Genomic DNA, 26027 nt, shown 5'->3' with positions numbered 1-26027 from the left:
CTCTGCCTGTGTGTCTGTATGCATCTGCCTGTATGTCTATGTGTCTGTATGTCTCTGTATGATTATGTCTGTGTTTGTATGTCAGTGTACCTGTACGACTTTGTTTGATTGTGTGCCTTTTATGACTGTGTGCCTGAATAACGATGCCTGTGTGCCTTTATGGTTGTGTAAGTATGCATGTATTTTTGCCTGCATATCTATGTTTACATGGTTTGGGAGGAAAGACACAAAAGGGGATCTGGAGGGGAGGGACACACAAAACGAACTAAGGGGACAAAGAGTCACACAGAGGGAATGTGGTGGAGAAAGAGACAAAGAAAGGTGCTGGGGTGAGAAAGAGGCACGAGGGGCCCAGGGGGGATAGATGGTGGTGTTAACACCATAGGGTCAGGAATACATGTTTGTGTTCCTGACCCTATAGTAATCCTTTAGCACTAGCTTTGCACATTTGCACTGACGATGCAATGAGAAATACAAGAACATTCCAACCATACAGGCTAACCTTGCTAATATGGCGGGTCAGATTGCAGACCACCACTGTAAAGTGCATATTGCTGTACAGTTATTTACAAGTTTTTATTTGTTAGTGCATGTAACGGCACCCCCAGGCATAAAAGGGGTTAAATCGCCGTTTAGTAGATCTTCCCCTTCCAGAGACACAGGCACAGCTACTGCAGAACACCAAACTCCCGAACTGGATACAAAATAGCACTCCAACTCGCGAACTGAAATCTCACGAATAGCTGCTAGCAGACGAACAGGAAGAGCATACAATCAGCTTACACTCCTGGCAATCAGTCTCTAACAGCATACAGTAAATCCCCCCAAAGACGAGACAGAGCTCTGTGTTATGGGTCAAGCAGTGGTCAGTTTATTGGCACCAAAAATAACCTTCTTTTATGACGGTTTCCCTTAGATAAGACCACCCACAGGGTGTTACAAAACAACCAATCATAAACGTACATTACAGAAAACACTCCCACCAATTACACACAAAATCCTCCCCTCTGCCTGTGATATAATTATGTTACACAATGGTTTAGCATAATTATCACAGAGAGTAAAAATACAGTTTTTACACATACCCTGTAGCTTTAAAACCATACATCCAATCTCCATAATAATTACATATTTGAACTCAGCATACTTTAAACATAACCACTCTCAAAAATCATACCAATCCCTCCAGTGGATAAAAAGTTAGGTGGACATCCTTTATGACCAAATGAAGCATGGCTTTTCTGCCCAAAACCAGTTCCACAGAGTCTTCTATCCTGGAGATAATTGAGAAGTAATCCAATTATCTCCAAGGACAGAGGCAAAACTCCATTGAACACATGGCAGCAAAATACAATAAAATACATAAAAATATATACTGTGCAGCCATTGCATAAAAAGGTACATTCAACATATCCCCAGATAGCTCAGATCTGATCACACATTATTACTGAATGGTGCTCAGATCACACACATACAGTTCAATTACCATGGAGCCAAAGTCTTTCCCATAGTCTTTCATTATACAAATGGGCTCCATGGCATAGCTATCTGGGGTATCACCGCTCAAACAGGGCAAGCACCAAATTACCTGGCTTTCGTGTCTTTGCAGGGGAAAATCAAGTGTTTTCACATGGGGCCATAGTCTAAAGGCAGCAGGCAGGCAACCAGGCTCCTCCAATGCAATGTGGCGAGATTGGTCTCGTCGCTGTGCATATAAAAGCTTCAAACAGGTTTATCCCACCATAACTATATGTATATTAACCCCTTAAGGACACATGACGTGTCTGACACGTCATGATTCCCTTTTATTCCAGAAGTTTGGTCCTTAAGGGGTTAAGCATACAATAGCGCTCGAAAATCCCAATGAAAACCAACAAAACATTTTTACTACCTTACCTTACCTTGCTAACTTTGAAATAGTGAAGATAGGGAAGATTCATCATTAGAATAGAACTAGAAAGCACTGTATTAGCGAAGTTCCGTAAAGTGAAAAGCCATAAAGCATTTGTATCTCTACCTCTGTATCATGCAAGAGACTCTTCGACTAATGTTTATTTGCCAACATAATATATTTCATAGAACTGGCGACTTACTGCTGTAGACTAGGTGGGAAATCAAGAATGCAATTTGTCAAATAGAAAGATATACTGGTCAATTTTATAACCACTCACTGTTTGACAGAAACAACCATGCACTTTAACCTTGGATAATATATTTGTGCATTGTAAAATACCTTGTTTTTCCTGCCTACACAAATTTCCACAGCAAAAATAATCTCTTAATTAGAAAAACAGCAAGAATCTGGCAGTTTGGCGCTACTACATAATATCATATTGACTGAATTGACAGTTTACCTTTGGGTGGTGCCAGTGAATACCTTACACCATACCTACTAGTGTGCTCGGTAGTAGTCATGGTACTTAGAGGGCCTTTTTAATGCTTATTGTTGCAATCAACTTATCATAATATACTACATTAATTTAGGAACAGACACACAGATTACATTTAGCTTTTCTATGAACTAATTTAAAAGTGGAACACTGAAACAATTCAAGATGTGATCCATTTTGAGCATTAAAGGAAATAACCCAAAATCAAAATGGAACCTACCAGATGGATTATATGTCCAGAAAACCAAAGAGCCTTCTGGCATCAACAATTACTTCTGTTAAAGAAATCTTATAATACAATCTGTGCTTAGTCTGTATTTGTCTTTAAGTAATCAACTTTATTACAGTTAAATATGGTACATAATAAATCCACAATTTCTTTTTTATATATAATATTTTGAGAAGCTATCAATTTTAAGGAATATTACCAGGCACTTTTGAGTCATCATAGTTCTTGTTACAGCAAAAGCGTATGATTAAAGATTTTCTAAATTGGCTTACATGGAGACAATTTGCTCATTGCATCCTCCCCCTTTCCTTCTATTGGATTTAATCATGACAGCCAAATAATTGAATGTGCTATGGTAGATTTGGAGGAAAATCTAACCACATTTCAACTTTGGCCACAATTAAGGGAATTGCAAGGCGATGATGGCTTCTGATGACTTAAGCTGTCAGCTCAAAATAGTTATTTAGCTTTTCATTTGATAAAAGCAGGAAAAGAATCACAAAAATAAAAGCATAGTGTAAGAAAGGCTAATCACACTTCCCCTTAACCCCTAAACTTCTGGAATAAAAGGGAATCATGACATGTCACACATGTCATGTGTCCTTAAGGGGGTAAACTGGGTCTGTTGGAGATTTTTTCAGAACAAACTGCAATTCATCTGAATTCAGGTCATTCACATGACCGAAATTCTGATTTCTGAGCCACCATCAATCCTAGCGTGAGACTAGGTTAAAAAATTTTTAGTGAAATTTGTGGATTTGCTTCTGCTGCTTGTGTTAACTTCTATTTCTTATAGCCCCCATACAAAGCATCACTCCAGGCATATGTTTAAATGTGTCCCAGGAGAAAAGAGACTGTTGCCACTGGATGGCAGAAACAGACAGACAGTCTACATCATTCCAGGGAAGTGACTGCCAGCCCACTCTTGTATAATTTGTAGGTTCATGCCAAGAGATTGCAAAGCAGCAGCCTAACAAAGTCACCCACCTGACTGCTTAGCTGCTCACTGTAGGTAGCTTCCTTTTCAATGACAGAAGAGGAGCCTTTTAAGCAGCTGATATAGGCTTCACAATATGTACTTTCACCGTGATTAACTTTCATCATCAAGATAGTCCCATCGCTGTGCCGTTCTTGCATGCTACTATTGAAGGATCAGCTGGCTAAGGCTATAGGTCAGGTTCTGCAGTTCACCACAGATTTATAGAGGGCTTCTAGTGGCCAGCATGCCTTCCTCTCCTTGATGGCACACTGGTGGCAGCCCACGGTGCCTGGACTTGGTGGTGGCACTGGAGTAGGTCAAACTTTATCAGCAAGTCAGTCTGGTAGTGGAACTGTAGGGCAGCAGCACTATCAATCTCTCATACTTCATGCTGAAGGGATAGACAAAAAAACAAACTTCAGGCGGGCAGTCAGATGAATGGTCTTAAATTGGCTGGCAAGCACCAATGTGTACATTGGATTTGTGGTTACCAACAGAGCTACTAACATGAGTAAAGCTCTTTGAGAGGGTTATTTTTAGATGTGCACTGTTCTGTAAGCATCCTACTATCATCTTGTTATGAAAGGTGCAATTCTCGAAGCCATCACAAAGGTGCTAACCATAAGTGAGCGTTGCAGGATGATTATTCCTAACGGTTTGGTGTTCCTTTAACCCAGACTAACTGTCCATTTTACAAGCCCTACAAAGTCTTCATATCCTCTCTCTAATCACATACTCTGAATCCTCTTAGTTCAGGACTCACTTGTCCACTCTTCTAATTCCCTTCTTACTAGTGCAGGAATTGGCTTCTGGTATGCAGACTGGGACAGAGAAAGATGCATATAGTGAATGTAGCTGAAAATGAGACACGTCACACTGCCATGTGAGCATAACAGGAATTTAGGCTATTAGAGAGATTGAAGCAGCACAAGTATTTGCACAGTGTTCAAAGTCAGCTTTAAGTTAATTGTCCAAGGTTTTTCCCCCATGTATCCCTCCTTAGTTTCCATTCTATATTCTCCCAACATAACATTTTTAGAGCAGGGTATATCTATCTATCTACCTATCTATCTATCTATCTATCTATCTATCTATGGGCCTACACTATGGACATAAGCCTGGAGATGTTAATCCATCCCTGCTTTTAAAGGGACACTATAGTCACCAAAACAACTACAGCTTATTGCATTTGTTCTGGTGAGTAGAATCATACTGCCGTAAACACTGCATTTTCAAAGAAAATGCAGTGTTTACATTACAGCCTAGTGATAACTTCACTAGCCACTCCTCAGATGGCTGCTAGAGCTGCTACCTATCTCAGTCTTGCCTAGAGATTATTTGATTCAATTCATCTCTTTGAGGAGATGCTGATTGGCTGTTTGACTTGTGTTGGCTCTGCCCCTGATTTGCCTCTTTCACAGTCTCAGCCAATCCATGGGGAAGCATTGTGATTGGTTCAGAACAACACCTCTGCCATTACCTCCAACCATGAGGCCAAATTCAAAGATATGCAAGAGCAAATAGCCTACCTGGACGACTTACAAGAAGACCTCAATAACCGATCCAGGCGAAACAACATCCGCATAAGGGGTCTGCCTGAATCCACAGTACCAGAAGCCCTCGACAGGGCGCACAGAGCCCTCCGTCCACCCACAGCGGGCTCCTCGCAACCCCGAGATATCATATTCCGCTGCCATTACTTCCATATCAAGGAGGCGATCATGCGGGCTACCAGAGAGACCCCACTGCAGATTGAAGGTCACACGGTACAATTATACCAAGACCTAGCACCCACGACCCTTCGCAAACGCAGAGAGCTGAAACCCCTGACCCAAGCCCTCCAAGCAAGGAGAATTCGCTACTCATGGGGCCACCCCTTCAAACTTATGGTGCGACGTGACAACCGCACATACACGCTATACAGGCCATCGGAAGCCCAAGAATTCGCCACACAACTAGGCCTCCACGACCTAATCCAAGATACGAACGCCGCCTCACAACGACAACCAGTTGCCCAACACCGACCATGGGACCAACAGCCACAACGGGAGCGCGACAGAGGACAGCGCTCTAGGCAACCTCCAGCCTAAACCTAAGTCCAATACCACAGCCGCATCTCGGCTTCACTCACGGCACCCTCACTTCGAACCCACCCTGCTGACCAACCCCGGATACACAGAACAAAGATTATCGATACCGCAAAGCCAAAACTAAAGACCTAACCGTGAACCCCAGAACCCGACAAAGTGCACCCAATACTTGCACCTGCCCCCTGGCCTCCGAGACACACCCAACATCTTCGGGGCCCTCCCCCGGCGAGCACAACCACCCGCCACAGCTGCCCACGCCGACAGCACTGAGCCACACCGGCCTCGCCGACCTCGACCCGTAACCCTAGAAGACTCCAACGACGCCACTCCAAGAACCACAAGACGCAGCACAACACCCACAGCCGTGGAGCACCCCAGCTCACACCCCAGGATTCAGCTGACAGAGATCGAACTGTGAGAGCTCTAAGTACTTTGGGACTAAAGTAAGATCACACTGGGGACAATTTTTGCCTTTCTTTCTACTGCTTGGGGTGGGTATGGGGAAAGGATTGGGGAGATCGGGGGCCCTGGTGGTCCTCCCTCCCCCCCCTTCCGGGGGGGGTGACGGCGGACCGCGACGGCCTCGGACCGGGATGATATGTACACCACGAAGGCTACTCACGACTTGGCTTCTGACGCCGGAGCGGCCGGGGGAGGCGGGCTTGGTGGAACATAGTGGGGCTTTGGCGGCCTCCCCCCGCCCCCACGGGGTGGTGGCCCGCGACGGCCCCGCGACAGAAAAGGTGACCCGTCCTCGGAGTCACTTAGCACATGACCTGACCGGAGGGCGGGACCGGGCAGACAATGGATTACAGACGGCCGCGGCCCTGGCGGCCGTCCCCTCCCCCCTCCTACGGGACGGGGGGAGCGGCGGGCCGCGACGGCCTTGAGCCAATCAGAAATGACGTACCCCGACAGCCACATAGACCCCAGACACTCTCAGGAAACGTAACAGCCCCTCAAAATTACAAAGAGACTGGGCCTAAAGTAACACATATACCGGACCAAATCACCCACACCGAAAGACCGTTTAGCCAGGTCAGCGTTACTGTATTCTAGGCAATCTCAAACTAAAAGTATTGTTTAATAGTCTATTGGTAGCTAAAGACAAGACAAAGTGCCTGACAAGCCATTGGGATGTTGATGGCAGAGATTCTTATAGGAGGATCTTTTCCAGCCACCTGCAAATGGGGCGGTCTGGTACTCTAACATCCCACCCATTAAAGGTCTATATACAGTTTAAATCAAGGCTGGTCAAGCGTAAATGTACGATGGCAACTCAAATTGTTCTTTGACATATAGTCATGCCACACAGCTTCCTACGATGTATGTTACAACTTACCAGATCTGTTAAATGTGCTCATTTTGGAGGACACCTACTGTATCCCACCATTTGTTCCTGTGTGTCCCCCCCCCCCCCCCCCAAAAAAAAGTTATATATAGTTTTTCCTAATATTTATGGGACAAACAGTATCCGACCACCAACCACCCCATACGACTTACTGCCACACCGAGACGCGACAAATCACAAACCCTATTGTACATAGTTATGAAGAATACCTCCCAGGTTTCATTCTCCCCGGTTCCATATTAAGACAAGAATGCCCGCACGAACTTATAAAGTGTTTGCCGCCCACTCCCAGACGGACGACCATTACTCCCCCCACACAATCTGATCCGTACCGCTGGTCTCCGACCACACCAACCAGAGAGACCCCTGGTACCACAGTCCACCTTTGCTGGCAATTGACGTAAGTCCAGCACGTTTACCCCCTCCCCATACGCCTTACCCGTCCTCTCAATCCTCCTGCTGCCCTCCTGGGACCACTCGGGCCCCGATTCCTCCCCCTTGACTCGCCCCACACCCTCCTGATACACTACAACACCTGACCAGGCCACCCCTGACCATGCCACTCAACTTACATTGTATCTCCATTAACGCAAAGGGCCTCAACAACCCCAAAAAACGCCATGCCCTGCTACGATGGGCCCACAGCCAGAAAGCAGACATTCTCCTAATTCAAGAGACTCACTTCACTCCCCACAAACATTTCCCACTCAAAAACAAACACTACAACCGCAGCTTTCTCGCCAATTCTCCAGAAGCCAAAACTAAAGGGGTGGCTATCATACTCAAAGCATCCTGTCCCCTGATCGATATCCAAGCCTTCCCAGATAAACAAGGTAGATACCTCATGCTCACGGGTAAAATAGGCTCCTCAACCTATTCCATCACCTCCCTATACGCCCCTACGACCCCAGACTCAACATTCTGGCAAACATTCTCAGCACATCTCACAACGCTCAAAGCCACATTCGCCATTGTAGGTGGCGACTGCAACGCCACACACCATCCGTCCATTGACCGCACCACCAGAACTCAGAACGACCCAAGACCGTCACACAACGACGCTCCCTTCTCCCACTTCCTACACACACACAACATCCTGGACATCTGGAGAGCCCAACACCCCTCAACTTTAGATTATACGTTCTACTCCCACCCTCATAACACTTACTCCCGCATCGATTACTTCCTCATCTCCCCAAACATAACATCGAGAATCACACACACTTCCATTGGCCACATAACCTGGTCGGACCACGCCGACATCTCCCTTACCCTCTCAATCCCCAACATGACACGTCCCTGGACATGGAAACTTAACTCACAACTCTTACAAGATAAGCTCATAACCATGTCCCTAGCAGAAGACATCAAGGAATATTTCACCCTGAACGACCCTTCCGTGTCCTCCCCAATCACCCTATGGGCGGCCCACAAACCAGTTATCAGAGGCAAACTGATAGCTATAGCCACAGCACGTAAAAAACAACACAACAGACAACTAATGGACGCCATTTCTGAAATAGGCCGCCTAGAAACCCTCCACAAACAACACCCGACCCCCTCTCACCTTGACCAGCTCACAACAGCTAGGGCCCTACTCAAACGCCTCTCCCTCTCAACCACAGCCAAAGCACTCACTTGGACCAAACAAAAGTATTATGAGAAGGGCAACAAGGCAGACTCAATGCTAGCAAAATGCCTCAAAAACCTAACAGACACAAAACGAGTCTCTAAGATCCGCACACCAGATGGTACAATGAGTACCGACCCACACACAATTGGGAAAACCTTCCGGCAATACTTTACGTCCCTTTACAACCACACCCCAGACCCCCAATCTGACCTCATCCGGTCCTTAACAGATGACTTCCTCAAGAAACTTTCCCTCCCCTCCCTCACCGATACAGCCAAAACACTAATCTCAGCAGACATATCCCCAGAAGAACTACAAGCAGCAATAAAATCCCTGAAACCCAATAAAAGCCCCGGCCCAGACGGCTTAACAGCTATCTATTACAAATCATTCGGAGACATACTCACCCCACGACTATGCAAAGTCTTTAATGAAATGCTCAAAGGCAACCCACTACCCCCCGACATGACACAAGCCAACATTACCCTCCTACCTAATCCCGGGAAATCCCATGAGGACCCAGGTCACTTCCGCCCCATTCACTCTTAAACATAGACCTAAAACTCCTGACCAAAGTCATGACAACAAGAATTAATCCCCTCCTGCCGAGACTCATCAATCCAGACCAAGTAGGCTTCATCCCTCACAGACAAGCGCAAGACAACACCAGACGGGTCATAGACCTAATTTGGTACGCCAACCATAAACGCCTCCCAACCGCCATACTCTCCCTAGATGCCGAGAAGGCCTTTGACCGCCTTCTCTGGCCCTATCTATTCGCAGTCCTCCGCAAATTCAATTTCCCACAAGAACTTACCCACTTTCTCCAAGCAATGTACCACACTCCGACCGCCCAGCTACTAATCCCCAATATTACCCCCCCCTCCTTCCCTATACTGAACGGAACCCGTCAAGGCTGCCCCCTGTCCCCCCTACTATTCGCTATATCCCTCGAACCATTACTAGAGACCATACGTAACAACCCACACATCGAAGGGCTCAAAATCAGAGACAACACGTTCACCATCGCAGCATACGCAGATGACATCCTCCTTACCCTGACCAACCCCATCCCGACCCTGACCACCCTCATAACAACCCTACAAGAATACTCAAAGATATCGGGATACCAACTCAATGCCACTAAATCGGACCTCATGCCGCTCAACCTCACAGAACCCGTTATCCGCTCCCTGAAACAAGACCTCCCCTTCCGTATCTGCCCGACGGCGATCACTTACCTAGGAGTCCAAATCACTAGCGACACCACCGCCCTATACACAACCAATTATCCCCCACTTTTCCAGAAATCATTCCTAAACCTGGAACGCTGGAAATCGATGAACATATCCTGGCTAGGAAGAATAGCTTCCGTTAAAATGAACCTCCTACCCAAATTCCTCTACGCCTTCCAAGCACTACCCATCCCCTGTAATAAAACTGACCTCAAAAGACTACAAACTGCCATAGACCGATTCATTTGGAACGGGAAAAAACCCCGTATCCGCAGAGCCACACTATATGTACCCAAACTCTCCGGAGGTCTAGGTCTCCCCAACCTCACACACTACCTACATGCAGCCCACCTGACACAAATCCAGCACTGGCATCTTCCCCCCGCACACAAACGATGGGTAGACCTGGAACATCTCATCTTTGGCCAAGACCACCCCTCCCAATACATGTGGCTCCAAAGGCAATATAGACCACTGCCACCCCCCACCTCCCCGGCAATCACCCACTCCCTAGACCTCTGGGACCGACTCAGCGATAAATTTGACTTGTCCACAGGCCTCTCGCCCCTCACCCCAATTCTCCGCAACAAAATGTTCCAACCTGGCCTCACACCACAACACTACGCCCATTTCGAAGATCGCGACATAGTTAGGTTGGGACACCTCTATCCCAACGGCAAGCTCCTGCAATACACTGAAATCCCCAATTCTGAAACCTTAACCACATTTGATTACTTCCGCTACCTCCAACTCCGAAGCTTCGCAGCGACGGACACGGTTCGCATGGCAGCCACCTCGTCCCTGACCGGGTTTGAAAGAGACACCCTTCAGTCACCATCCAGGAAGAGCCAAATATCAACTATTTACATGACTCTAACCACACATCACACACAGATAGCCCTCCCATACATCACGGCATGGGAAAAAGATCTCGGACCCCCCGAGGACCCCACGGACTGGGCTGACATCTGGGCATCTACTAAATCCATTTCAATCTGCGTCACCCACCAGGAGCAGGCATACAAAATGCTCTTCAGATGGTACCTCACCCCCTACCGCCTGAAGGCCATGAAACAAAGCCCCACCAACCTCTGCTGGAAATTGTGCGGGGAAACAGGCACATTCCTCCACTGCTGGTGGACATGCCCTAAACTTGCGCCCTTATGGATAACAATAACGACCCTCCTGTCCAGACTGCTTAACAAGCCAGTACCCCTTGACCCGTGGGCCCTTTTACTCTCTAAACCCCTGGATAGCTTCACCCGCAGTGAAAATAAACTCATAGCAAGAGTAGCCCTAGCCACACGTCGAGCAATTGCGGAAAACTGGTCCACACCACGTATACCCACTCACCCTCAAATACATACAAAAATCACGGATAGCGTAGATATGGACAGACTAACAGCACAGATACATGACACCCCTAAATCATTCCACAAAGTTTGGGACCCATGGCTAGACGGACATAATGCTCTCCCGTGGTGACCTACCAGACCACACGACCAACACCACCAACGTTAAACACGAACATGAAGATACACACCACCCCAACCCACCCCTAACCCAACCCCACCCACCCTGGGCTCGAGGGGTATACCCAGACGGGCAGCAGCTCCCTATCCTCCTCTCCGCAGTTCCTCCCTACCCCCTTAACACCCCTCCTACCCAACACTCCCCTTCCTGTAACACCCAACCTAATTACCTGGCCCTACTGACATAACCACAATCATTGACCGACCCAAAGGCCGCACCCTCTAAGACAGCTGTTCCCCTCTCCCCAACAATAAGACGACCACCACCGAAAGCACCTGGCTTAATAAACCTACGACCTCAACTATCTCTATTAACCGGCACATCCCGGAACCGATACCTTGCTAGAAACATCGTAACCACCCCAGGAACCCCGTAACATCACCTGACCAAGGATAACATGACCAGTAAGGTCACACACGTAACCCCCCTGACTCAAGGTCTCCAAAAGAAAATATTGTAGGAGATACCAAAACACAATGCCAGAGATATGTGCTAATGAAAATATGTTCCCTATTGTAACCCCCTGACTAACCAACCTCTTTTTTCTGTAAAAACGTTCATTAACTTTTGTTCATGAAAATTGAAAAATGAAAAATAAAGAATCTTTAAAAAAAAAAAAGGGACATATTCAATAACAAAACACCAGCACGCACATATCCTTTTGTGTAATCATTTATTACACCAGCAACAAGGTAAGCAATGTTTAGACTGACTCAGCAGTGTTTGTCAAGCCTTAACAAGACATCTGCGGGAATCGCCTTGTACTATTCAAGATACCACTACAAGTGGAGTGCCCTAACACTATTCTGTCTATAAGTGACATATTCAAGGTGTTACTAAAACTAACAAAAACAATCCAACTGAATTTATATCTAAACCATCAGAAGATCAGAGTTTGGGGGGGCAAAATCTCAATATTTATCTTTCGGATTATGAGGATCACATTTTGTAGATATCTAATTTTAATAACAACAGTCTATTTCTAGGTGTTTTTCCATTTTAAATATAATACTCTAAAATTAAAATTGGTCAAACTAGACAGTTAAATATTCAATTTGATTCTAACACTATTTCATATAGTACAGTAACATGACCCTTCACCCTACCTGTGTGACAGGCAAGTAGTTAAAAAAGCATCAGCTAAAAGACTGTACAGATTTAAGATTGGCAGGAAAGTGAATTAATTGGTACCATGCAAACACCATGTCTAAGGAGTCCCTAGAGGGGCATCGCTGCCTAGTCACACAATGAGCATAGATTCAATCTCAGCTCCACTCTACAGTGAAAAGTACATAAGAAAGTGAGGTTATCATGATTTACTATGACATCTATTAAGCTTTTATAGAACATAATACATATGTTTCCACTATCATCATAAAATTAATTGTTACTAATTAGTCAACTCTGCCAGCTTTCCAACTTCTCTTCCTATAATCCTGACACACCATTGGCTAGACTGGATTTATCTGTACACTAACAGGGATTTAGTTGTTTTAATGGTTGAATTAATTGTTCTGGCACTTAAACCACAGTGGGTGCAGCAACAGAGACATTACTATGCACAGTTAATGCACAGCCATGTAGGAGGATACAAATACACTTGTCTCTTATAGGAAGATAAACGCAAAAAAAACTGGGCTATTCACTAAATCCTGAACTTCAGCAAATTGAAAAATAAATAGCAAAAGTCAGGTTAAAAAGCCAAACTGTTGCTCCAATGAATAAGCTTTCTAAATTATTCAATATTGTTCAGAAAATGTAAAAAAAAACTTAAAACGGTTTATCTACTAATATGTTCATAGACTTTAAGGGTCACTGTAGATAAATCATTTGGAAATCTTTCTACCAGTTGAATCATTTGGAAAGCTTATTAAATCGAGGGCTAAGTTGGAGACTTTTTCCCGATCAGCTATCTCAGCCTACATTTTGACGTTTGTATGATGTGTACGTATGTTCATGTATATGGGCGTCTGTATGCATGGTTATAGATTAACATCCTAGAAATTCACTTTAGATCTAGCTCCTCAATTTGGTTTATCTTCCTTCTGTCCCTGACAGATCCTATTAAGAGCAAGAAAATCATAATCATTGCTATCATCATAATAGTAATTGAGATAATGTTTGCATCAAACAGGTAAACCATGATACTCTGCTGGGATTGGGGATAAATTAATTTAAAGAGGCAGAATCAAATAAAGTAAAGCTGTAGGACTTAAGTTATTTTTCTTAAGCCCCATATCAATGCACTTGCTTGGAGGTCTTGTAGTTTTCCTGTCAAACCAGGAATCTCTAGAAGAATTCCAAGATTATACTGTAATGGTTATAGTGCCAGGAGTGTTCTGCCCACCTGTGAAAGTAGTCAGTCCATTTTAGAATGGTTTGATGTCTTACCTGAGCTGTTCCAGATTAGCCCAGTGGTGGATGCTCTCTGGCACAAATAATGGAGGCAGGGAGCAGTGCTCGGCAGTCCTCAAGTAATAAGTGTGACCATACTAAAAAGATTTATTTACTTACAAAGGGGTGGGGGGCATGGCACTCCTGGCACATTGACTACTGCATCATGTTGTAGTGGTTATGGTGTTTGGAGTGCTCCTTTAAGAGGAGAATTTTTTTTTAAACAAAAAGTTAAATTTTGCAACTAGATGATACAGGTGCTAGCCACCAATAATTACCAGCTTTGAAACCCAAATATATACATTGACATTCAATGTATGTTATAATATCATGCTTTCAGATGAAACATAACTGAATTAAAGTATGCATTTATGCTACTCATGTTGTGGTAATCACTGTTTCCTTTAGCAATCATCTACAGTGATTATTGTAAAAATGTTTCTGAATAAAGCCATACATTTTAAATTACTGAGATTACAAAGAATGTATTTCTATGACAGGAAGTATGTTACAGACATAATGGGTTTGCGGTTGAAGTAGTAGCATTGTTCAAAGGAATCATGCTTGTTTTTGTGCATTTTTTTTAAAGCACTGATTTAAACCATGTTTGCAAATCAAAATACCAAGTTTATGTTTATTTGAGTAAAAAAGTAAATGCTAATTAATTTTAGCATCCAGACATAGTCATTAGGAGACTGCACAGAACTGAGCAATACGAAGTACACTTTCACCCAAATACTCTGTGGCACCTGCAACAAAATGGCCTAGCAAGAGATTTACATAATAAAATGGCTGAACTGTCAGGTTTGATTTAAGTTACAGGAAAACTCCAAGAACCATAGCAACTACAGTGCGCTGTAGTGATTATGGTGCCAGCTGGTTCCTCCTACTAGCTTCTGTTAGCTCTAAATTCTGCGGTGCAGGACCATCTCATTGGCTGAGAACACCAGCTGATCACCCTCAGCCAATGAGCTAAGCCCTGCTCCACCGGTTTCACTCAAATAGAGCGCTTCCAGCTGAGAATGGACAAGGAGCAATTCCCAATGGACCATAAGTAAGAAGTTAAACAGTTACTTAACAACTTGACTACTAACATGGGGGGCATCAGGTCACTCCTGGCACCATAACCACTTCAGCACATGGTAGTGGTTATGGTGCTTAGAGTGCTCCTCAAAATATTGTTGTAATCCATGAGAGTGTTTGTTTGAACATATATGAGCATCATTTCCTCTGACTTGTCACACTAGAAAATAGTAGTTGTCCTTATTATTGTATGGAATGCTGCCAACAGAAAACAAACAACAGATAAGAAATTGCTCTTATGTAACACAACAGATATGTTAACCATAATATAATATATAGATTAATGTGAGCGTTTGAACAATTAATACTGATAAAATGTTCTTAGAGCTTACTTAGTTTTTAGAACGCTGAAAGTGGATTTGCCACATTTAAGCAGTATTCAGCATAAAAATGAGATATTATCCATTAAAAAAAATATATAATTTTGCTTCACCACCAAACGTGCCACTTGAAAAAGAACTGTAAAATGCTATCTGTAAATGAATCTATCTTCCCTTTTACTTTTACCTTGTGGCCTCCCTGGCCAATTTGCTGTTAAAGTGAAGATGCCAAGGAGTTACTTCTTCTTGTATATACATACTGAGTTCCCTTTTAAGTCAGTTATTCACCTGCTTTATGTCACTTTTTATTTCAAGAAATCCACGTTTGTAGGTATGTTCTGGCTAACACTTTCTTTAAGTTGTTACTCTTGTTACTCTAAGTATCATAACCAACTACAACTTGCTGTTGTGGTTATGATGCCAGGAGTACCACTTTAAAGAATGTACTAGTCGCATTATACTTACAAACGTGAATTTATTTTTTGTTTACCTGTATTGGGTCAAACTGTTTAGCAATGGTTTACCTTCTCACCTGGGTCCCTGCCGTGTGTCAACAGTACTCCTGTTGCCAGTGATAACGTCCGGCTTCAGCCAAGAGGTCGGCGAGCCAACGAGTGCAATTCTGTGTGCAGTTATATGTACAGAACTGATATTAGCCAGCCTGGAACTCTTGTTCCTGGCTGGCTAATTAAAGCCCAATGATGCTGCTGGGGATGGAGTTAAACTCTAACTGCAGACTAAATTCTTCACATACAGACTCCAGACACTATGATCACTTTAAATCACAGAATTAGTTATGGTGCTTAGAGTAATCCTTTAGGCATTCCTGTTTTATACCCATTTTTGTAATCACTTGTTAATGAAGACTCTAATACTAAAATAGATACGGTGATGGAAGACAAGATTTAGAATGTAATGGTAGACAATGTTACTCACTATCCATTTGACTCAATGGAGGTTTTTTGTTTTAATATAAATCTCTCAGATTCCTGTTTCAGAAAATTAAGGAAGGCCATCATATTTACTGGTATGGATATGCTATAAAACATTGAGATTGAAAACATGTTTGCGTATTTTTAAAGATGAGCATGGATTACATGTTATGGGATCCGTGTTTTAATTTTAGAATTTAGGACATGTATTCGGACAGCAGAAAATTGACCCAAAACCAATGACTGCCCTTTGAAATATGTGACATTTGGATTTGACAGAATTCTCATTTTCGTTTTGTAATGGTTGAACTTTTAGATAAGAGCCCAAATTCAAGCCATGTTTTTCTTTTGTTGATTTTACCACTTGCGTTGTTGTTCATTTGTTCCTGCCAGATTCTATCTCACATGTTATCCAATCTAAATAAACAGTTTCACAGGCTCATGCAGTGCATGATGTTTTCTAAATGTGATGCAGAATAGTGCCTGATTGAAACTTCATATGGCTGGGCTAATGTTAGAATCAGCTAATTATGATTGATGAGAACATTTGTTAAAACTGGCTTGTCACAGATGTTATCAAACTTTTTTTGTTAATACTAGTTAACAATGATCCTTAAAATACATGTTATTTTTAATATATTTCATCAAGATATTTTTAATTCTGGCTCTTTGACAACAAAGCAGGAATCTGTAACTTTTCCCCAAGCTCAGATTAGCTTTTCTATATTTATATTGCAATCTGTCTTGTTTTAGCACTGAAAGTCAATCCCTCTATGCTGGAAGCATTAGTATAAATGCTTATCTTTATTCATTAGGCAGAATGTGGCTCTGTCAATTAGTGTGTTTGTAGTTAAATGTTCAAGTCCAGTGGTGTCCACCCTTGATCCCACAATACCTGAAGGTCAATAGTTTTTTTTTAAAAAAAAACTTCTAATATAGTGAAATGTTTGGTTGTTTTTTTTTTTAATTCAATAATGTATGTATAGCTCTTATTATATCATTACTACATCTCAATATAAAAGCAAAATAAACATAAACCAAAAAAAAAAAAAAAAATACACCTGGCAATTATTAAATAAAATACCTTTCTTTGCCCTTCATTCAATGACATCATGATATCACGTGCCTGCTTGAAAATTCTCTTCATTAGTGTATGACTACATGCTTGGCAGTTTTACCAACCAGTGGAATGAGCCCTACAGACTGTCATGAATTTCCTATGCAAAAAGTCACATATACTTGGCAGAGGTTCAAGGACTAAGTACAAGGTTTTGCTTATATATATATATGTATATATGTATATATATACATATGTATATATGTATATATACAGTTAGTGATAGCAGGCAAACCTAACTTTTCAATTACAATTTTCTAACATTTTCAATATATGTTGTCAAATATAATTAGAAAGACAGATGGATGAACAGACATATCATATGCACTCCATGCAACACTTATATTTCCACGGCTTCATGACATATTAAGGGCCCAAGTTATAGCAAATTGATTCTTCAAGTCCATTTTTAGGATACTTCATAAACCATTTCTAATTCTGGGTTCTAAAAGGGACACTGCAGGCTACAAATTAAACCATTCTTTCTTAATGTGTGATATAGATAATGCAATAAAAATAAATTCAAAAGCAAAAAAATAATAATTATAAAATAAATAAAAATTAAATTGAACATTTCTGCATTTGCTAAATACAAATGCTTTGTATCTTTTGTAGCAAACTGGGACCAGGAAATCACTCTAGAAACTATGATCCTCGACTTTATATAGCACTGCTAAACTAAGCCAAGAAACAATACTTTATGCGTAGAGCAAAGGATTCTGGGACTTGCTCTATCGGCCTGCATTGTGCAAATCAATCTTCAACTCACTACCACAATTTACTAGATAGTAAATGAACCCCCATATATTTATCCCCCTCTTGTGAAGCTCTGTAATAATAATATTTTTTTTCTAAAAGCAACAGATGTTATATTGCTCCTTTTAAATGCATCATCAAAGGTTGTCTGAGTATTGCTTAATTTCTAATCTGTTTTGTATTTTTTCCATAGTTGTTCAACATATAAAGAGGCACAATATTGTCCTGAAAAGAGAATTGGGGGAAGGTGCATTTGGTAAAGTGTTTCTGGCTGAGTGTTACAACCTTAACCCCGAGCAAGACAAACTCCTGGTCGCAGTAAAGGTAAAATCTATGTTTACTCCTTGTATGTCCTTATTTGTGAATTTTTAGACAATTTACTCTATGGTTTAATGTTCAGGATGCTGTAGAGGAGAGAAAAAAACAATGTAATAGAATGTACATGTATGCTAATATACTTTAAAACTGATTTTAAATTTAGTTATTTTGTTTTGGTTTTTATTTATAAATAATTTTACCAGGAAGGATACATTAAGATTTCTCTCTTTTCAAGTATGTTTTACATATTTATTTACAAAGTTCTGTGTTTTTCATTCAGAGATTTCTCAAATATATTCTCAATATGTTACAAAATTTAATTATTTAAAAATTGTATAATGAGGGCCTCTTAATGCTCATGCTTTAAGCCCCTTTCCCCTTCTCTGTCTCTTCTCATCACTCTTTTCTAATAACTAAGCTTTTATCTTTATTCTTAATCTGGCTATCTAGCTATACTTTTTATGTGCCAAACTAGACAGGTGAAAAGTCAAATTTTGGATAATCTTGTTGTCCAGTCACTGATATCTATTTTCATCTGTGCTGCAGCAGTGACTGAAACCACTGTGTAATTATGTCAAACTATGGAGACCTCAACAATAACTACACCTAAATCTTGATTTGCAGTCAGTTCATTTTATATTTGGCTTGTTGGGTTTGTAAATAAGCAGGGTACCAAATAAGGGCTCAATAGCTGGTTCTTTAACGGAATGTCCACTTATAATAATCAGTGCTCTTAATATATTTATTAAACTGCATTTCAACTGATTGTATGCTCACAGAATTATTTCATATCTATCTATCTATCTCTCCATCTATCTATCTATCTATCTATCTATCTATCCATCCATCCATCCATCCATCCATCCATCCATCCATCCATCCATCCATCCATCCATCCATCCATCCATCCATCCATCCATCCATCCATCCATCCATCCATCTATCTATCTATCTATCTCATATGCAATTATGTAATCTTTCCATACAGAGCATATAGAAAAATGGGCTGGGTTGACTGAATAATGCTCTGTTCTATGTGAAATTATCTGCATAGACTTAATTTCCCCTTCATTTTGGCCTCTCCGGCTCTTTCACATGCTGTCTTATGGTTGCCTAGCAACTCTAACAGCTTTCCAGTCTGCTTGGAAACACGCAGCAATAGCAGTGCTCGCAATATCTGTCCCTATTTATGTCTGAGTTCTAGATTTTATGTTTGTTTGTTTTTTGTTTTTTTATACAGAAATATCGACCACTGTTACAAGTTTACTTATGGACATAGATATTTGTTCTTTTTACTCACAATAAAGAATTTGAATAGTGTTTTCTAAATCACGTATAATATTCTATATTATGTTTCATTGCGCAAGAAAATGACATGAACGCTTTCTAAACCCTTGTCAATTAGACATTAAAAGACGCCAGTGAAAATGCACGAAAGGACTTCCATCGTGAGGCGGAGCTATTAACCAACTTACAACATGAACACATTGTGACGTTTTATGGTGTTTGCGTTGAAGGCGACCCTCTCATCATGGTCTTTGAGTATATGAAGCACGGAGATCTTAACAAATTTCTAAGGTGAGACTGCAAAAAGAAAAAGCATAACAGCTATGCAAAGTGATGACATGTTCAAGTTGTCTTTAGATTACATTTTTTGTGAGTTTCTAAAGAATGAAGGTGTACATTGTGTACATAATATTCCAAACTACTATCAGCAACTGCTATCAATAAATAAATGGAACGAGGAGAGCAATATAAACCATGCAGTATAACTCCAGTAAACACACAAAGGTTAAAGGAGCACTTGAAGAACCAAAACAACTACCGCACTATTCAGTGATATCCTTCTAGGGAGTAATAGTTCTAAAAACAGTACCAACAACAATCATACTCAGCTACAGTGGGGCTCTATGGAAAGACGACATAGGAAATTTACCCAACAGATGCATAATGTTTATTGATGTGCATCACCACTCTCCCTATACTTCCTTTCGCATCACACTATTTCTTCTACTTTTAAACTATTTTGACTAGACATCACTCAAGTTTTCCACTGTAAGACAAGTGCTCTAAATTAAATTACATTCTATTGATATACAGGCCACATACCAATAGCTCATCATAATTGCTATAACTGTTCTGTGAGAATGCAGGATAATTAGACTGAGCAAGCATCTGGGGAGAAATGGACACTGCCTGTCCAAGGCAATGCCTTCCTTACATTGCAATGAATCTAAATAAAATTAGCCAATTGAATATCACATATGAATAGCTATAGACAAAAATAGAAAAGAAAAACCTCTTATTGTATAAATAGCAAATAGAATAAAGATGTAAAATAAGTAGTTTTATTGCCTTTCAAAGAAACACTTTAGCATGATCTCCGGCCTCCCAGGTGTGAAATAAATAACTAGTTTTACTTACCAATCATCCTTCACTGGGCATATATTTTGCAAGTTGTTTTTCAGTTCACCTTAATTGATATTTTACCGGATATATCCTAAAGTCAGATATATCCCATATGATCTGTTAAACTTAGTATTACCAGGAGTCTGTGTGTGAAGTGACGCTCTGTCTGTAGGAGGAATATACGTGGTCTTTGGGGTACAGAAAACTGCATTATTTGTGCTTGCAACAAGTTTAATCTATGACATATTTATGGACATTTGCTGTAACTTCTATAAAGCTTTACCAACCAGTGAAATAAAATGGCTAGAAGGCAATGTTGAGGATTTCGGAGCCATACACTGCTACATCATGGAGGGCTCCCAATCCAACTAGATGTGGTCATTGTAAAGCAGTTCCTTGGTCTCCTGACCTGCTGGCGACCTCACCATCTGCTATTAAGCTGCACAACTCTTTAGACTTTAATAATGACGTCCCTATAGCAAATAATATGTGTGTTCATACAGCTTAGAACACGCTGTCATGAACCACACTTGCTAGTTGTCAAGAGGTATTTAATTGTTAAATAATGGACATTTATTCAGTTACTACTCAAACATATATCCCCCCTTGCATTTGTTCTATAGTGTGCTGGAAAACATTAAAGGACCGTCTCAACGAAGTGGCCTGAGTGCAGTGGTCCTATAGTTTTAACCCTGCAATGTAAAACATTGCAGTTTTTATTAGAAACAGCAATGTTTACATTGCAGGAATGTACCCATCTCTTGAGGCCGAATTCCTGATAGCCACTAGATGTGCTTTAGCAGCACGCACTGACCAAGTAAAACTTGGTCATGTGAGGAGGAAGTCTGCAGGAAAACAATCACTCACCATGCATGTGCATCAGTTTTCTCAAAGAGTAGCAATGGATTGGCCATTGGCTGAAGAGCTGAATTATGTCATAGGAGGCAAAGCAGCTGGCAGCACTGATGGGGTCTCAAAGCTGGTGTAAATGTAAGTTAAACATTTTTTTTTTTTTTTTTAGCTTTTACTTAAAATTGGGGGATGACCTAAAATATATCTGCAAACAGCATATCTGCCAACTTGATGTTGGTAAGGAGGGTGTCAAATGTGTCACTGATGCCCCTAGAATGGGCAGACCCATGGAAAAGTGGTGGGTCCACCAGTTGAAGAGGCGTTCTTGATGCCAGCCTCAGACACAGCCTCCTGGACAGCTGTTCTACATGGAGGACTATGCAAGGAGCGCTGCTAAAGTGCTCTCTGCATGGTCCTAGTGCCTGCTAGGACCATGATGCGGGACACCAGGGAACTAAAGTATGAAATAGGGCACCAGGGTGTCAGGAATGCAGGTTTCAATTAGCAACACTATAGTGCTCCTTTAATATTTACTGTTTTTAGGTTATAAAAGTGAAATGTAGTAATAGTACTTAATGGTATAGTCAAGTACTGTAATATCGACTTTGATGTTTTCTTGAAGTACTAAATGCTGCCCTTAACAGTTAATCTTTATGAATCTTACATGTTTGTGTGCTCTGTAAGTTAACATAGTATATAAAAAAAAAACCTTTGTAAGAAAGTAAAAATAATTAACTACCTATTATATAAGATAAAGAATGTATGGGGCTGCCCCAAGGATTAGAGGGAGAATGAGTCCTATATAACTACATATCTTCTTTACAAAGAACTGGTTTATGTGGTCTGTAGTAATTTTTAGAGCCCAAGACCTGAACGTGCGGTATATAGGTTTAATCAAAATTATATATTGTCACCCGTGTTTTTTCTGTTATGGGGGGCTGACCTGGTGGTAAGAGGCCTGGGGAGCCCTGAGTCTGGTTTTAAATCTGTAATATTGAGAGAGAATGAATATCTCCATTTGCATAGTGCTACTTTAATGCATCATATTCAGAGTTTATTATACGGTAAGTGTAGGGTTTTAATGTAGTGCTTACAGGTCTAACGCTACAATACTGGGCTTATGCTGAAGGTGCAGGGTTAACACAGCATGGTATTGAGTTAATAGAGCAGTCGTAGGGTTAATACAGCAACTATGCAGTTTATAAATACAAGTTTATGTAATACTTCCAATTATTTCAAATATCTGGTGTCATAATATGATACAAATAACACGTTATTTAGGGCTGAATATAGGGACTGACGCTCCTGGTCTTTTCATCACCTAGCATCGCTCTTGAATCTCTCTGCTTCTGTTTTTATATTCATATGTAAATCATATGTTTAGTATTTGAGTTGTTCAAGGAAAGACCACTCAGAATATGAATGAAACAACCTGATCTGACATGTTTCAATTAATTTACTTATTTATTGTAATTATTTCTTGGCTTTTCCATCTTTTATTAAATATTTGATTGGAATAATGTTCACCAAGATATGTAGCTACTTCCTAATAATTGAATGTTCTTAAAACTGGAAACAGCATTTCGAAAAACATTCTATTCCTTACCCTACAGCACCCCCAAAGGCCATACAGAGAAAAGACACTGGCGACGTTAAGGAAGCTAAAGATGAGTGCAGATACTGAGGTTTCCTGCTGCACAGCTTCATGTTTCAGAAAACAGAACACATGTTGAAGGTCAAAAGCAATGTCTGAGCACAGAGTTCATCGCAGGGAGAATTATTTGGGGGAGTATAGGAACCAAAGTGAATGCTGTTGTGGCTTTCTACAGCTGCACGCTGTGGGAGACTCGGATTTCCGTACTGCAAAGAAAAAATGCAGAGATTAGGAATCTGCATTGAACACTGCAATAAATGAAATGAAAACCTTAATGATCTAAGAACAGTCTCCTCCGGAATATAGCTATATGATAAGCTGCGGTACTCTATAGTTATTGGAGGTTTAGCTAAAGCTCACTGACCAGAAATGACAATAGCTCAGAAATGGGTGACTGTACCTTGTCCAACAGATTATTCATCTCTTGGGGCAACTAAAAGTAAATGATCACTTTAGTGAATAACCGTGTATGTTTTCTGTACAATTTGCACCATTACAGAAGACAGAAATACATATCAGCCCAATCCCACTCTTATGGACAGTCCATTAATGAACATAATGAGCAAATCTCCCAGGTAACGTGACAACCACAGTGTGTTTTAGCCTATTATAGGTACTATCAGAGTGGCTAAGCCCTCAATATATGGGCACAGTGGGCAAAATAAATACATACATGTATAAAATAAAACTAACGATTTGGAGTTCAGTTGCAGGCCCTGAAGGTCTACATATTTATTCTAGGCTCTCAATCTATGACATCAAATACATTTTATCGGAAAACACAGTCAAAGAAATTATCAACTGGTGTCGGCCAATATTTTAAAAACATTTTTGCCTAGATTTAATGCCAGACAAAATTCCATCAGGAAATCCAATAAATGAGGTAGGCTGCTCAAGAATAATCCTTCAATTAATGTGCTTGGAAGCACCTTAATCTGTCTTTTTTTTAAATGAATAATCCTATTTGTCATAAAAAAAAGAAATTAAAAGTGACCCCCATGCTAGTACAAGGGAGGTTATAAACCTATCCCATGCCGCCACTCACAATCACATTCGTGGGAGTATGTCTGTAAACACTAATGTATTGGGCTTTAAATGACTAACCCATGGTGAGGATCTAAGCAAAATAAATCAGTAGGCACAACTAAATACTAAGTGAATTATACTATTAGGAACCAGTTGTACCAGCTAATGCTGTAGATTATCTGATTTTGTTTTTAATTTGGGCTATACAGATTTCCTTTAAAGATATAAAGGAACTGTCATCGTGTCCTATTGTAAATTCTGTTTCCCCAGCTTCCTCTCCATTTTTAGGTGTCAAAGGTCCCATAATGTGAGAAGACATGGATGTTCTGTAAATGTGTTCATAAGGCAACAAAATGGGTTTCCTGAGATACGTGTTATTTTTATTACTTGGAGACCACTATTAAAACACAAATATATTTAATTGTTCTTCTTAAGCATGCTACCGCATTGATTTGCAACCTTTAAGTGATAGACATCTGTCTTATTGTCCATCTATCTGCACATGTTAAATCCTTTTGATAAATGGTTTGCACCTTGTACGAGGCATCATTTAAATCTATAAAAAATGTATGGGGAGATTTATAAAGGTAAAACAATTGATATTCTGAGTGTAAAGTGCTAAATGTTAAGAGATATTCTATAAGTTTCTGTGTTGATTGCTTCTCATTTAGCATTTTACCCTAGAATACTACCTGTTTGTGCATTGATCAATTCTCCCCATAAATAGGTAAAAAGAAAAACATTTTTTAGTTTTGGTACAGATGGAATTCCATTTTAAAACCAGTGATTTATTGGAATGCTGGATGACATCACATAATTCCATGATGAAATGCAAAAAAAAAAAAAATATGCTTTCTGAATGCTTCCTCAAACAGACCTATTGTAAAAATGGTTGTTGAATTCCTTGCTGCTTCGTTCAAAGATACCATATGGTAATGTTCAATTGCTATTAGCAGATCATTACATAATCCCTGTGTGTGTTTGTTCTTGTAGCTATTTAGTATCTCATTGAAGTGTCTTTACATTTATATTGCACTATGTTTTATTCAGAGCTCATGGACCAGATGCCGTCCTTATGGCAGAAGGGAACCGGCCCGCAGAGCTTACACAATCGCAGATGCTTCACATAGCTCAGCAGATTGCAGCAGGTATGGTGTACCTAGCATCCCAGCACTTTGTCCATAGAGATCTGGCAACAAGGAACTGTCTGGTGGGAGAAAACCTTCTTGTGAAGATAGGAGACTTTGGCATGTCAAGAGATGTGTACAGCACCGATTATTACAGAGTAAGTTGATCATCATTAGAATTATAATGGGGATGAGGCAATGTCTTTTATGTCCACATTAATTATTTCATGAAAATACATTTAACGTATGTATTGACAAGTAACCAAGCTGAGATCATGACAATTCAGTCCAAGATTTATTGTGGATTCTGTTTATGTAGTTTTGCTTACTTCCTGTTCAGGCATATTGGAAGCATCATTGTGCATTGTGATACTTTAGCGTTTAATCTGGAAGTCTGTGAACTGCAATGATAATAATTGATATGCCAGTTGGTAAATTCCATTTTAATGGATGTTTGGGAGGTATGTATTTTATCACCACTAGCTTTTAAAAAACCAATAACACCCGTAGTTCTATATAAGATACTCTGGATTTTTTTTCCGATTACTATAATGGCATATGAATTAAATAACAGGATGTAAAAATGTATATTTCAATCT

At 40.8% G+C, this 26027-nt stretch overlaps 1 protein-coding gene across 6 annotated transcripts in view; it reads left to right on the top strand.

Moving 5' to 3' along the window:
* The window catches only part of NTRK2 (neurotrophic receptor tyrosine kinase 2), a 230715-nt gene that overhangs the window by 153082 nt on the left and 51606 nt on the right, over window positions 1-26027 (top strand). For all 6 annotated transcript variants that reach the window (XM_063454989.1, XM_063454987.1, XM_063454988.1 and 3 more), the window contains 3 exons: window positions 18236-18366; window positions 19766-19938; window positions 25352-25586. In XM_063454989.1, coding sequence (XP_063311059.1) covers window positions 18236-18366; window positions 19766-19938; window positions 25352-25586 — 539 coding nt within the window. The remainder of the gene's footprint in view (window positions 1-18235; window positions 18367-19765; window positions 19939-25351; window positions 25587-26027) is intronic.

The sequence above is a fragment of the Pelobates fuscus genome, chromosome 5 (assembly GCF_036172605.1).
Source record: "Pelobates fuscus isolate aPelFus1 chromosome 5, aPelFus1.pri, whole genome shotgun sequence".
NCBI lineage: Eukaryota > Metazoa > Chordata > Amphibia > Anura > Pelobatidae > Pelobates > Pelobates fuscus.
The sequence above is the reverse complement of the archived record's forward strand: the minus strand, read 5'-3'. Positions and strand labels throughout refer to the sequence as shown.